The sequence below is a fragment of the Cylas formicarius genome, unplaced genomic scaffold, assembly GCF_029955315.1.
Source record: "Cylas formicarius isolate icCylForm1 unplaced genomic scaffold, icCylForm1.1 PGA_scaffold_10__41_contigs__length_53128322, whole genome shotgun sequence".
NCBI lineage: Eukaryota > Metazoa > Arthropoda > Insecta > Coleoptera > Brentidae > Cylas > Cylas formicarius.
Window position 1 is genome coordinate 2,929,786 of NW_026844214.1, and position 16,313 is coordinate 2,946,098.

General features: G+C 34.3%; 1 protein-coding gene across 1 annotated transcript in view; it reads left to right on the forward strand.

The window, feature by feature from the left end:
• Positions 1–16,313, forward strand: part of LOC132696335 (uncharacterized) — a 69,301-nt gene that overhangs the window by 14,169 nt on the left and 38,819 nt on the right. Inside the window, exons 4-6 of the mRNA XM_060661100.1 lie at positions 197–553; positions 3,608–3,800; positions 13,131–13,525. Coding sequence (XP_060517083.1) covers positions 197–553; positions 3,608–3,800; positions 13,131–13,525 — 945 coding nt within the window. The remainder of the gene's footprint in view (positions 1–196; positions 554–3,607; positions 3,801–13,130; positions 13,526–16,313) is intronic.

Genomic DNA, 16,313 nt, shown 5'->3' on the forward strand with positions numbered 1-16,313 from the left:
TCTGATTTTTGCAGTTTGCATTTTTAAAATTTGCATAATTATATAATTAAAACCGTTGTGAGAGCTACCAGAATTGCCTCCGCGAGCTACCGACAGTTTGGCGACCGCTGGTTTAGTGTATTAAAGAAGAATTCTTTCCTGTGCTTTGTAAATAATTTACATACAATCAAACGTCTACTGCTTTGTTTGCCAACAGGTTACCATTACGACGCCCCAAATACTAACCCCGATGTACCGGATGATCAGAAAGGAGATACACACCATGTGCAAACCCTGGTGAGCATTGCTTCAGGCCCAAACTCGCAGTTGCACCCCGTGCACGGCATTCTGGTGGCTGGAAGCACTTATTATGGATTGGGTGGTTCCGAATATACCGAAAATAACGTACAAAATTTTTACGGCAATGGATACGGTAACCAGCAAAACTATGGGTACGGGCAAAATGATAGACCTTTTGGTGGACAAAATTATGAACAAGCCAACGGACAATATTACGGGCAAAGCAGCGGCGAAAATTACGTACATGAAGAAAATTATGGCCACAAATATAGTGGTAAGTGATCACGGTACATTTCCTAGAATCAACGCCATGCTTGACCGCTTGTAATCGGTCAAGCGGTCAAGCATGGTACCTTCAAGTAAAAACAAAATTTCGTCTGAAAGTCAGCACGGTTTCAGAACAGGTAGATCAACCCAAACAGCGATCCATTCATTTTTGGAGCATGCTATCAACTATATTGAGTCTGGAGAGCACCCTGCTATATTTTGTGATCTTAGCAGGGCGTTTGACTGTATGAACCACGAAATTCTTTTGAATATGATAGAACAATACGGAATTCGTGGAATATCTCTGAACTGGTTCAGATCGTTCTTAACAAATCGTTGGCAGTATGAGGGGAGAGGGGAACCTGGTGTCAAATTAAAAAATCGCAAGTTCAATCTGTGGATAGAGGTGTACCGCAAGGTACAGTGCTTGGTCCAGTTTTATTTATCCTTTTTATCGATGAAGTTTCTGTTCACCTACCTAGTTTGGGTCTATTAGAGTTCGCTGACTACTGTTCAAGTTAGTATTCTCATTTGTACTGCTAAATAGCTGGTTTAACTCCAACGAACTCTTTTTGAATATCTAAAAAGCATGTGTACTGATATTCAAATGCCCACAAAGCCGTTATCAAACTCTTGATTGGAACCTTCGGCACTGTACTAACCCACAATAACGCGTTTTACCACAAGCCGAAACTCAATTTTACGTATTCGACGCGCGTTTCGCCAACCAAGTTGGCATCTTCAGGAGAAGATTAAAACTAGTTTTGGTTAGTTTGTGTGTCACAAAGCCGTTGAAATAAAAAAGCACGCTAAATTTTTAGGACTAGAGTTCGACGAAACCCTATCTTGGGAAACTGTGACTGGAAAGTGCATGATAAATTTCTACTATGCTTACATCTATTCCAGATTACTCTATGGTATTCCCTTTTGGGGAAATTCAAGTCATGCTGCATCTGTTCTCAAATCCCAAAAAAAGGTGTATTGCTGGAGTGTCGTCGGATAGTTCGTGCAGGCCCCTTTTCCGGGAGTTTAAAGTACTGCCTTTAGCGTGTATACACATATTAGAAGTTTGTTTATGGGCATATAAAAATAAAAATAACATAAAAAACGGAGATTTCCACGACTGTAATACACGATACGATTGTTTCTTTATAAAAAAAATAGACTAGAATTTTCAAAAAAATATTTTACGAACACGCGCGGTATTAGAGTCTAAAATAAACTGTCCCCAGAGCTAAAGGGCAGTAGTAATGTAAACATTTTTAAATCCAAACTAAAGTTTTTCCTCCTAGAAAACTGTTTTTATAATTTAAACGAATATTTTACCTAATAATGTTTGTCGTCACTGGATTGTTGTGCTCTGCCATATATTTCATTTTTAATGCAATTTTCTGCCTCATTTGCATGATCTATATTGACGTACTTGTATTGTATTCTAAATATGTGGGACAATAAAGATATTATTTATTATTATTATTAATAAGGATATAATGGACGAATGCTAGCTCGGAAGTTTATGGTGAATGAGAAGTAGAACCGAGAAATTTAACGACGATCTATGGATATAACATATTATCGGAGATGCGAAGTTGCCACTTCTTCGAAAAAGTAGCATCTTGTACGTTAGTATATCGTTCAGCCATCAATTTCTGGTTATTTTTGTATAATACCTATTCCTTTCATTGTCTCATTGTTTTCATTATGTTTTATTACTTGAATCCATTGAGAGCTGAAATTTTGGCTACAGGGGTGCTTATATTTCCATTTTTTCCGTTCTTGGGATTCTTGTTAGCTCGCAAGATCAACGCTTTCGAGGCCCAGAAAAAACATTTAATTAGGTGCATTCACCCCAGCAAACAAAGAACTGAATATCATTAAACAAATTGCACTGAACAACGGCTACAATCCGTCCATTATAGATAAAATTATAAATAAAAAACAAATGCAGACAACAGTAAACTCTATTTATCCGAAATCTAATACAGAACACGAACAATTTAAAACAATTGCATACATAGGAGAACCTAGTGAAAAAGTTTCAAAACATTTGTAAAAATGTGGTTTAAAAATAGCTTTCAGAACTAAAAACGCAATAGGAAAATATTTAAAAAAACAATAAAACGAAATCTCCAAAATCACAAAAATCAGGTATCTACAGGTTGAAATGCGGATCTTGTCCTAAAATTTATATTCTAGATTCTAATTATGCTACACACTTAAACACAGAAAAACACATTTTTGACGACAATTTTGATATTTTACATACAGACACAAAAAGTTGAAAATTAAATTTATTGTATAGTTTAATGATCAATTAGATTTAAATACCTCTGCTTTATTCAACTTAAATTCTCACAACAACAGTAATTAAGGGTTTATGGTCATTTTTCGGTATATATAGTAGCAAGTAGTTTGTAAATATTACATTTGATAAAGACACGGTGTTGTCGAAACAATTGTCATGTCAAAATATATAATTTCGTGAAAATCTGAATTTTTAGTTCTTATTTATTTAGATTATTTTACATATTATGTAGCCATGAAATCAAATCAATCATTTGCATTGGACGCTGACTGAAATTTTAAGTCAAATGTTCTTATTAATCCTATATCGAAAAATTATCCTATTTCTTACACATAACCAGAATTCTGAAGATATTCGCTAATAACATATATATATATATATATATATATATATATATATATATATATATATATATATATATATATATATATATATATATATATATATATATATATATATATATATATATATATATATATATATATATATATATATATCGTTGAAAGTGATAGACCAACACTGAAAGCTAAACAAGATTTACTGCAACCTGTAACGTAATAAATGTTCTAGTATAATTTAACGCCTTTCCCAGACTTCCATCGGCAGTGCAGAAGATTCCAAAGGATTATCAAAATCGAATTCAATTTTGAGAAACGATTCTGATAATTATCTATCTCGCTTACCATAAAGTCTAACCTTTCATCCACAATTGCTAAACTATATCAAATGAACTCTTATTGAACAACCCTTTTTTAGATATGTCCAATTTCCAATACAAGAGACCTCAGACAAACGTTTATGGCCGACCAAATGGATACGAAATGAGGCCGCCACTGTTGACGCAGGATTCGGGATACGACAGTCAGGGACATCACAGCGAATATTTTCAAATCGATCGTAGGAAATACGATTCTTTCAATCAGCATCAATATGGAGAGGAGTCTCACAGGTGACGGACCATTCGTAGACTTGGTTTATAACTAAAACATTATTGCAAAAGATAATTCAGGCGATTTATGTCGAATTTGAATGGGCCTCTAGTAATATACAAAATGTTTCTATCTGTCAAATAAAGCCAAAATTTACGAAGATACAGAGTGATAAAATTAATTTTATTTTTTTGTTTTTTATTACTTACGATAGGTTAGTTTTGCAAAGAAACTTCTACAGGCTACTATAATACTTTTCACAAAACTTCTGGATTCCTAATGCGTCGGTTTTTGTTGAATCAAACTTACTGACGTTTCGCCACTCACGCTGTTGGCTTCTTCAGAACTTAAGTAAATCTGGCTTGCATTTTACTCTGTAATTGCTTATGTATTGTTTGTGGGAGGCGCCACTATCACCATCTATCACACATCGCGGATATATTTGTGGAAGTCTTTGAAAAGAAAGCTCTCGACACTTTCCATTTAAAACCAAAACTATGGAATCGCTACGTCGATGAAATCTCTAGTAGATATCTAACATAGATTTACCATTGAATTAGAAACTAATAATAACCTCCAATCCTTGGACATTCTTATCAATTGAAAATCAGACCTAACATTGGGTCATTGTGTTTATAGAAAACCTAAGCACACAGACCGATGTTTTAATACATTGTCACATAACCATCCGTCCCAAAAATCGTCGGTTATCAACAGAGCCAAAAAACTATCTAAACAATCAGCCAGAGTCACTGAACCCATAATTAAAACAGCTTACCTCTGCTCTTCTCGCTAATAATTTCCACATTAAAGATATTAAGCGTTCCATCAGAAAATACACTTCAACACAACCATCCAATAGCAATGAGGCCGAAAGCAATCCCATGCCCTTGCCACTCTTGTCCTTCCTTACATTCAAAACATCACTGACCACATATCAAAACTTCTAACGAAATATAACGTCAAAACCAGATTTACCACTTGTCCAAAAATCTCTCAACATCTTCGGTCCGTCAAAGACAAAATTCCATTTGAGATGCCAGGAGTTTACAGCATTCCATGCATATGCGGCAAAGAATACATTGGAGAAACCGGACGACAAATATCAACTAGGCTCAAAGAACATGAACAACCTAACAATCTTAACCGCGACTCAGGTGTTTCACCAATTTGGGAATCAGTCGTCCGAAACGGTGTTTATGCCCCTCATTTAGCTCCGCTCCCTCAAACAATATATAAGCGGGTACAGAGTAGAATGGGAACCAGTTTCAGTTAAATCCTGAAGATGTCAACAAGATAATTGCCGAAACAAATTCGACTAAACAAAAACCGACGCAGGAGGAATGAAAAGTAGTCTTTAACGAAGGTTGGCGATCCAAATAGCTATTGTCGCGTTCTATAGACGCCTAGTAATAACCGACTATTAATTTATATTTATTAACAGTTGCGAGTGAATATCGAAAAAGAAAGAAGACTTTTAGAGTCAAAAACAAAATCCGTTTCCGTTACTAATTTGTTTTTTTTTTTAAACATAATTGTAATCAAATGAAATTTAATTTAATTAACTAACTTAATAATTATTACAAAAACAAAAACCTAAAGTGGACGTTCCACGTGATCACCATTCACTTCGGGCCTTTGTAAAACAAACAAAGCAGAAATCCATTGGATTAAAATTTTGACTACGAGCCGATCATCTAAGATACATACATACATACCTTTTCTGTCAAAACCATTTATGAGAAAAGTTAAGTTTCTTACAATTAGCTCAAAATGTAATCATGTCATTTCTTAGAGCCAAAATAAAGTTGTATCACCCTGCCCAGTATACTAGCAACCGAAACATAGACCGGTTGGCATTAGAAGAAAGCTCCATCTTTCTCAAACATTTTTTCTTCATTTACTTCATTATAGGTAGGTTAACATTAGAAGAAAGCTCCATCTTTCGCAAACATTTTTTCTTCAATTACTTCATTATAGGTAGGTTAACATTAGAAGAAAGCTCCATCTTTCGCAAACATTTTTTCTTCAATTACTTCATTATAGGTAGGTTAACATTAGAAGAAAGCTCCATCTTTCGCAAACATTTTTTCTTCAATTACTTCATTATAGGTAGGTTAACATTAGAAGAAAGCTCCATCTTTCGCAAACATTTTTTCTTCAATTACTTCATTATAGGTAGGTTAACATTAGAAGAAAGCTCCATCTTTCGCAAACATTTTTTCTTCAATTACTTCATTATAGGTAGGTTAACATTAGAAGAAAGCTCCATCTTTCGCAAACATTTTTTCTTCATTTACTTCATTATAGGTAGGTTAACATTAGAAGAAAGCTCCATCTTTCGCAAACATTTTTTCTTCATTTACTTCATTATAGGTAGGTTAACATTAGAAGAAAGCTCCATCTTTCGCAAACATTTTTTCTTCATTTACTTCATTATAGGTAGGTTAACATTAGAAGAAAGCTCCATCTTTCGCAAACATTTTTTCTTCATTTACTTCATTATAGGTAGGTTAACATTAGAAGAAAGCTCCATCTTTCGCAAACATTTTTTCTTCATTTACTTCATTATAGGTAGGTTAACATTAGAAGAAAGCTTCATCTTTCGCAAACATTTTTTCTTCATTTAATTCATTATCTCTGTTATTAATCAATGTACCAATATCGAGTACATTATTTGTTATCTGTATAGTCTTTGCTCTCTTTGATCAATGAAAACAAAATTAACGGGTTACTTTTTTAAATAAAGTAATTATAATGTTAGGATTACATGCGAGTTTATTAAAGACAATTTTTTTTGAAACGAGTGAAACTATGACACATGAGACGAAACAAAAAACAAAAACTGCCTCGGCATACCGGAAATAAAATTTTGAATTGCATCTACGGGACCGAGACTTCGAACCTTTTTTTTAGCACATCCCATAGATGCTCTGACAACTTAGTAAGAAAACAGAGGTAAGAAAGGAATGGATGACAACTGAAATATTAGGTCTCATGGATGAGAGAAGAACATACAGAAACAAAGATCAACAAAAATACCGATATCTACAAAGCAAGATCAGAAGTAAAATTAGGGAAGCCAAAGAAAACTGGCACAGGGAAAAGTGTGAGGAAATCGAGAAATTACAAAGTAAACATGATGGTTTCAATGCGCACAAGAGAATTAAAGAGTTAACCAACAAACGCAATTACAATAACAACTTGCTGGTGGATGAAAATGGAGATATTATTATGGACACAAAAGAAAAATTGAAAGTATGGAAAAACTATGTAGAACAACTGTACGAAGATCAGCGAGATGAAGAAAGTAGTGAGTATGTATGTGATGATATTGGACCAGAAATAACGAAGGACGAAGTAGAACACATCATCAAGGAAATGAAAACCGGGAAAGCTACGGGACTGGATGAAATACCAGCAGAAGTTCTTAAACTCATTGACAATCATAACATACATCTTCTAACACATCTCTTCAACAGTGTATACAAAACTGGAATTTTACCGAAAGAGTGGCTACAATCAACATTTATAACTATCCCCAAAAAGACCAACGCAAGACAGTGCTCGGACCATCGTACCATCAGCTTAATGTGTCACATACTTAAGGTACTTCTGAAAATCATCCATCGCAGAATATATAAAAAGTTAGAAATAGATATTGAGGATACGCAGTTCGGTTTTAGGAATGGACTAGGGACTAGAGAAGCACTGTTTGCCTTCAACGTATTAACGCAGCGGTGCTTAGATGTAAATCAGGATGTGTACGTTTGTTTTCTGGACTACAATAAGGCATTTGACACCGTCCAACATAAAACACTCATAAGACTGCTTAAAAGTAAAAACATTGACTCTAGAGACATAAGAATAATAAATAATTTGTATTACCAACAAGAGGCCGTGATAAGGGTACACAATGAGGTGACAGACAGAATAAAAATAAAAAGAGGTGTTAGACAGGGATGTGTCTTATCACCATCTCTGTTCAACCTATACTCCGAAGAAATATTTAAGAGAGCACTCCAAGATGAAACAGCTGGAGTAAAGATTAATGGCTTACCCGTTTGTAATATTAGATATGCCGATGACACCGCGCTAATAGCAGAAAATATGGATGATCTACAGAGAATTACGAACAAAATTGTAGAAGTAAGCGAAGAGTTTGGGCTATCACTCAATACAAAGAAAACTAAATTTATGATAATTACAAAAAAATCTATTATAAATACAAACCTTTATATAAAGAATGAACAGATAGAACAAGTAAGGAATTATAATTATCTGGGGACGAACATTAACGAGACAAATGACTATTCCAAAGAAATCAGAATAAGAATAGAAAAGTCCAGAAGTGCTTTTAATAATATGAGGAAATTGTTGTGCAGCAGGGATTTGAGCTTAAGTTTGAGAGTGAGGATGCTTAAATGCTATGTTTTCTCGGTCCTCTTGTATGGCGTGGAGGCCTGGACTTTGAATAAACAATGCCTGAATAAACTAGAAGCTTTTGAGATGTGGACGTACCGAAGAATTTTAAGGATATCCTGGACGGACAGAATGACAAACGAACAAGTACTTGTGAGGATGGACAAGCAACGTGAAATAATGGATACGGTCAAAATAAGAAAATTGCAGTATCTGGGGCATATTACACGCGGAGAAAAATATAAATTGCTACAACTGATTATGCAAGGTAAAATCCAAGGTAAACGGAGTATCGGAAGGAGAAGGATGTCATGGTTGCGTAATCTGAGAGAATGGTTTGGATGTAACTCCAACCAATTGTTTCGTGCTGCAGTCTCAAGGATACGAATTGCATTGATGATTGCCAACCTTCGCAGCGGAGATGGCACGTGAAGAAGAAGAAGATAGATGCTCTATGGGATTTAAATCGGGACTGTGAGGTGGCCATTTCATCAATGGAATATCTACAGAGTTATTGTAATCTATAACTTGTATGACCACGTGGGCACGAACAAAAAGCAACAAACGGCATTACATGTTCAATTCCATCGTTTTGGTCCTTGTCCTGGCCTTCGAGAGTAAGATTCTGCCTTGTTAAATCGTTCAACCATAGGACTTATTGTCTTCCTATCACATTAACAACATGACGCACTAAATGGCCCTCATCCGCTAAAGTTAAAGCTCTTACTGCTGGACAAATGAACAAAGTGAAAGGACGTTTAATAAGCGCAATTTCCAAACAGTTTTCACCAGTATGGTAAATTTCATCGGACCTTTCTAAATTTAAAACACAACATCTGTTGACAAATCGCTTGAAATGTCAGAAAAATTCCAGAGCCTACTTGAAATCATTTAAACAATGAATGTGATGTATCTCCTTGACTAACAAAGATAATAAAGGAAACCGAAAACGGAAATGTTGGCCAAAAATGGAGCTACCTTCTCGTGTCAACACGTTTCGGTTGCTTGTACTCCACAGGGTGATACGATTTTTGGAAAAATGCATAACATTTTTATCACATTCGGTATAAACCGAAAATGAACTTTTTATCATTATCATTATAGTCAAGGAACCAATGCACAAAAAGCCATTGAAATAAGATCGTAAATTCAGAAAAAACTAACCAAAACAGCAAAAAAATCATTTTGTCCAGGAGTAGATGAACTCATGTTGTGAGAAAGTTCTACAAACAGTGCAAACTAATATACAAAATAATCTATAAGCTTTAGCTTAGCGCTCAACCGTGCAAACAATTCAATAGATTACCCCAGAATGTTAGGAACATAGATTCATGTGACTTGTGCAGAAGAATAATTAAAACACGGTTTTCCTAGAGCAACAAAATCTTTTAAAATTAATTAACTTACATAGTTTGCTTACTGCTTTATCATTGCTTAGAAGTTGCTCCATTCAGGGCACAAATATTTATCTGTCTTTTGTTGTTAAAGCAATAATTGTTGCTAAAGTAATAATTGTAATTTTTTTGTTATCCTATTGAAGTCTGAATAAAGCATTGAAAAAATTTAAAAACATCGCTGCATCAAGATCTGGGGGTAATCATCATAGTACATAATTATTAACTATGCCTGTCCACACGTTTATCTTGAATTAATGCTAGAATTGTCTTGGTCATATCAAACGACGATTTACTCATAAAAAATTAAAAATACCTCTAGGGGTAAAAGTATAAGAATAAGAGTGGTCGCCAGTTGGGCTTTAAAAAAAAGACTATGATAGAAAACATTAAAAGTAATGAATCATATTTTTGTAAAATATAGAATAATAAAAGTATCTATCTCTATTTCCAGCTCTTATATGTAATTTTGTTAAAATTTAAAATTATGTATCTGAACGAAAATATATTCCTTTTAAAATGGTCAAAACATTATATATGCTCATGACATTAGCAGAGGAAACGGGATATACTCTCTTACGACCCCCACCACATATTGTGTCTTCAAGGCTATAGAGCACATATGACACCAACTAAATTCGGGCATTAGGTCACAAAATTATTCCCCCACTTAAAGTGGTCTAATAAAATTAATGGGATGCCCTCGGATCATTTTAAAATTTAAGTTAGACATGTTGCTACTCACTAAAATTATTATAATATTTTCAATTATACTTTTAGGCCCATTATAAGAGACAGAACTTCAAATATCGAATTATTCAATTCAATTTGATTAATTATTTATAAGAAAATACAAGTATTTCTATAAAAAGGATCTCCCTTGCAACTGGAGTGTGTAAAAGTAACTATACATAAAACGTGTCTAAACTTTCTGGCCAAGTTATTTAGGATAGGCACCAATAGACTCCCAAGGCAGTGCTCGATTGCCAATTAAAATTGTGACTTGTGATCTCGAACTTTCCTATCTTTGTACAAGTATTCTAAACCGCATTTTGCCTATAACATCGACAAAAGGGAGCAATTATGTCAGATGGAGGTACCCCAGGATTAATCTAACGATTTTGCCGTCGGACTGCAGCTATTCTATTGTTACTGGAATAAATACTTGAAGCTTTTCTTCCTCTAAGTAACCCATTTTGCTAACTGGGTGTTTCATTTAAAAATAAAAAACCTCTCTTTCTCTGTTTCTCAAATTTGCGATGGACATTTTTTTTAGTCTACAAGTCTAGAAGATAATAGTGCTAAAATTATACAAGTTTTGGTTAGTTTTTATACAAGTTTTGTATTAAAAGTTTTTCTCGGTACCTAATCATAAAAAATAACCAAATCATCTTTCAAAAAATAAATTCCTATTATTCCATTATTCCCATCCTTACCCATAACCTTCGTATAATACCAACTAACCGACTACATGAAGAATCAAAATTATGCAAAAAGAAATGTTATTTTGAAAAAATATATAGTACGAGCTAGTGCCTAAGTTTTGAAAAAAAAACGTCATATATTAGATATATAAAAAACTGTAGAATTCTGAGCTCAAAATATTAAGATAAATTTATTCCACTGCGTTCAACATTTTAACACAAATTGTAATTTTCGAACCATTTTAAAAGTTGAACTGAGGTGACTTTTACTTGATGAAAATCCATTTAACACAATAAATATGAACTAAAAGTTCAGATTTTCACGAAATTATATATTATGACCTGACAATTGTTTCGACAACACCATGTCTTTATCAAATGTAATATATACAAACTACCTGCTACCTATACCGAAAAATGACCATAAAAGCCTAATTAATGTTGTTGTGAGAATTTAAGTTCAATAAAGGAGAGGTACTTAAATCTAATTGATCGTTAAGCAATACATTTGAATGTCTCATTTTGTTAATCTCAATGGCTTCCAATAAATTTAAATTTCTAATTTTTGTGGCTGTATGTAAAATATCAAAATTGTCGTCAAAAATCTGTTTTTCTGTGTTTAAGTGTGTAGCATAATTAGAATCTAGGCTATTGTTTTTAAACGCTCTTTTATGTTGGTTAATGCGTTTCAACCTGTAGACACCTGATTTTTGGGATTCTTGACATTTCATTTTATTGTTTTTTAAATATTTTCCTATTGTGTTGTTAGTTCTGAAAGCTATTTTTAAATCACATTTTGACAAATGTTTTGAAACTTTTTCTCTAGGTTATCCTATGTATGCAATTGTTTTAAATTGTTCGTGTTCTATATTAGGTTTCGGATAAATACAGTTTACTGTTGTCTGTATTTGTTTTTTATTTATAATTTTATCGATAATGGACGGATTGTAGCCGTTGTTCAGTGCAATTTGTTTAATGATGTTAAGTTCTTTGTTATAATTTTCTGTTGAGAGTGGCGTATTAAGAAGTCTGTGTATAAAAGAGTTAAATGCAGTCATTTTGTGTGTATAAGTGTGATTTGAGTGATTGTGTGTATAATGTAAGGTGTATAACTGTGTCCGTGTGCTACACAGTTAAACACAGAAAAACACGTTGACAACAATTTTGATATTTTACATACAGCCACAAAAAGTAGAAAATTAAGTTTATTGGAAACCATGGAGATTAACAAAATGAGACAATCAAATGTATTGCTTAACGATCAATTAAATTTAAATACCTCTCCTTTATTAAACTTAAATTCTCACAACATTAATTAAGGTTTTATGGTCATTTTTCGGTATATATAGTGGCAGGTAGTTTTTAAATATTACATTTGATAAAGACACGGTGTTGTCGAAACAATTGTCATGTCAAAATATATAATTTCGTGAAAATCTGAACTTTTAGTTCTTATTTATTTTGATAAATGGATTTTCATCAAGTAAAAGCCACCTCAGTTCAATACTTATTTGGATTTCCACTGCTATTATTTTAATGATATCTCAATCCAGTATGGCTATGTTGCCGTCATTGGTCGTGCCATATCCTACTTTCACAACATCAACAAGTAATTCCATTATTCTCAGAACCGATTTAAGAAGAATACGTTAAGTGCAGGATACTGTGTGAAATTTAGGGACATGCGCTGTTTTATCTGAGTTTTACCTAATTATAATGAGTATATACTTACGCATGCAAACAATGAACATTACAGATTCAGACAGAATTATAACCTAAATATTCCAAAACATAAATTAAGTTCGGTAGCAAATAGCTCAATCGTCCTTCCTATAAAACTTTTTAATAAATTACCCCCTGGGACGAGACGGATTTCGGGCTGCGGTCAGTTTAAGGCTGGGGTGAAACGATTGCTTATCTAGAAGCCATTTTATTCTGTACAAGAGTACCTGCAGTGCACTTGTTAATTCGTGTTTTAACCAACGTTTGTCCATTTCAACTTGTATTTGTTTTTATAACTCTACGTGTTATTATTATTATTATTATTATTATTATTGTTATTATCTGGTGCATTGAGGAGTATTAATTGTATGGTATTATGGCGTTTCAGATTTGGGGAGTGGCCTCCAAGAAGGTATCGACCCGAAGTGAGCTACAATAATTATTACGACAGGCCGCTGGAGCAAGCGCCTACAAGATATGGTTCCGTTATTCCCCATCCCAACGAATACGGCTACTTGTTCGGGTACAATATTGATGGGTCACCACAACCTTCAACTACCACCGATAGAGGAGCTACAAAACCGGAAACACCCCCTCACGGGGCCAATTCGGAGAAGAAACCGGAAGACAGTACGGGTTCGGAAGAAGCTCAGAAAGATTCCGGGCAGAACCAACCCATTGGTGTTCCAGAAAGTGGAGATTATAAGCCGATAGTCACTCAAACTACGGGAAGCAACGGCCAGCATATTACGTCCATAATCACTGAGCTGAGAGACGATAAAGGCAAATATTTTTAAACATATTTTTATTATACAGGGCGATAAAACACGCACTTTAAAAAGTTAAAGTCTACAACCTGTATACTGAAACCAAAACGTTCAAATGGAAAGCGACACACAGTAGTTCATATTATAGGGTGGTCCGTTTATCTTGGGACATCACCTTATCTCGGAAACTATAGGGGATGGAGCCAAAAGTTAATGTTACTTTTTACAAAACCTCCTGCGCCTGTTTTTGCTGAGTTGAACTTGCTGACGTTTCGCCAATCATCCTGTTGGCTTCTTCAGAGCTTGACTGAAACTGGCTCGTATTTTCCTCTGTACCTGCTTTTATATTGTTTGAGGGCGGCGGAGCTAAATGAGGGTCATAAACACCCTCTCGGATGACTGATTCCCACATTGGTGACAGGTAGAGACCTCAGTCGCGGTTAAGATTGTTAGGTTGTTTATAAAATTCTATAGACACTCCGATTTTTCGTTGGTAGAATGAATTTTAGTTCGGCAACAGCTGATGAGTTTATTTGCCTTAGTCGTAAGGCTCTTTGGTGGTCACCGACCGAAGATGTTAAGAGATTTTTGGACAAGTGGTAAATCTGGTTTTAACGTTATACTTCTTTAGATCTTTTGATATGTCGTCAGTGATGTTTTGAATGTAAGGAAGGACCACAGTGGCAAGTGCAGGATTGCTTTCGGCTTCATTGCTATTGAAAGGTTGAATTTTTTTGATGGAACGCTTAATATCTTTAATGTGGGGATTATAAGAGAGAAGAGCCGAGGTTAACGACTTGAGAAGGTTTGGTTCCAGATTCTCGGACTTTAATATATCTGAAATGATGTCGATAGTTTCAAGAATAGGAACTTTGTTAAAGAGGGATTCTACGTCGAAACTAACTAGAATATCTTGTGTATCTCATGTAATGCTTTTTAATGGTTCAATGAAGTGAAAGGAATTAAGTACGAAACTGTCAGTTTTCCCTGCAAGGGGTTTTAATAAGGAAGCAGATATCTTGCTGGAGAATATGAACTTTGAAGTTCGACGAGAAGAAGTGAAAGACACTTTATACAGGGTGCATGCACAATAAAATTATAACGATTTTGCGAAAGTGGTTCGCAGGAGCAAGATAAAAAAATAATGCGTCCTTGAAGGACAAACACCCCGATTGGCTTCTTTTTAAAATAAAAATGTGGTCCGTGCTACATTCTACGAAGTTGCCCCGCCCACCGACGATTTTTCGAAAGAAATCTTGTTTTTTTTTTCAACCAAACTTAACTTCCCTTAACCGCATGCCTACTTAAAAAATCAAATATAAAAGTTAGCTGCAATCAAGCAATAAATTGACTGTTTAACAGTGTGAAAAGTTCCATGGGAATCCTCGGAAATCGTATTATAAACTCTTTCTAACTTCTATTCATTCTTTCAATATCTATATTATCCATTGTACACACTTTATTTATACACACTCCACGTTTTTGCTAAAATGTACGTCACTTTTTCTGATTCATTTCAATCTACTTTTATGATTTGGTACACTTCGGTATTTCAACTTTATGATAGTACAATTTTCCAGTATTGCAATTAAACCAGTTTGTTGATTTATGTCAATGAGCCAATGTGTGACATAAGGAATGTAAAATTATTTTGGCCAAAAGAATATACCGTGAAATAGGGAACAAACTCAATTAAAAATCGCGCAGATCCACCATGACTTTTTTTTGCGCATTATTTGCGATAAGTGGTAAATATACGGCGTGTGTCAAATTGTAGAAGTCGATGCCAAGTTCCCTTTTTTTAATGAAACGACATTATTTTTCAATCAATTTTCAAATTCTGCTTCAAATTTCAGTGTAAATTTATGTAGCACACCACATATATATATTGCTTACTTTTTGTAAGCAAAGAATAAAAAACAGAATTCTAATTCAATGAACAGATAACTTCTTTCACAAAGTTTAGAATTTGACACTTATCTAAGGAAGATTATTGAAAACATCCTGAGTTATGTTTTGCTAATAAAATAATTTCTTTGACATGCCCCGCTCCTATAAATTTTCTCTCAAACTTTGTGTGGTTTTCTAAATTTTACATGCGTATAAATGATCCCTCGGATCCAGAGACATCGCTAACGTCGAGTCTGCCCCTATTTTATTTCTCTTCCACATGACGTCACTGTGAGCTTATCGTAAAAGCACTATACGGTAAATTCAAAATTTTATGCCAATTATTTTTCAATTTGTTTTAAGACTCCTTGTCGATCTCCGAAACGTAAGAATACTGAAACACACCCATTCATATTCGTAACGGTGAAACCTTTGCTTTGGCAAATGTTTTTCACGCGGAGAGCTACAAATAATAGACGACGTTATAAGTTTCCCACAACATAAATCATACGCATACATTAGTTATGCGTATTAGCAACAATTTGTGACCATTGTTGTAGGATTGGTATGGTGCGGTAGCCTTCAGGTGTCACTTTTATAACGCCGTAACAAAATGCTGCCCAGATGTGTATCTCTAAATTGTGACGCAACGTCCCATATATCGCCTCATAAATTTTACGATTTTTTGCGTCACTCAACAAACATAAAGAACAAACATTCGGTAGGTTTTTTTTCAGCTCTTATTGTGTCTCGTAGCGTAAATATCAATACAAAACGTTTTAATATTCGAGACCAGTTTTAGGACAGCCCTCGTATATTATTAGTTTTTGTATTACGGAAGATGGACTTTTACTTCCAAGAAAAAAAAATCCAACGATTCCAATTTCAAAAATTCGCTTAAAAGACTGGTGGAG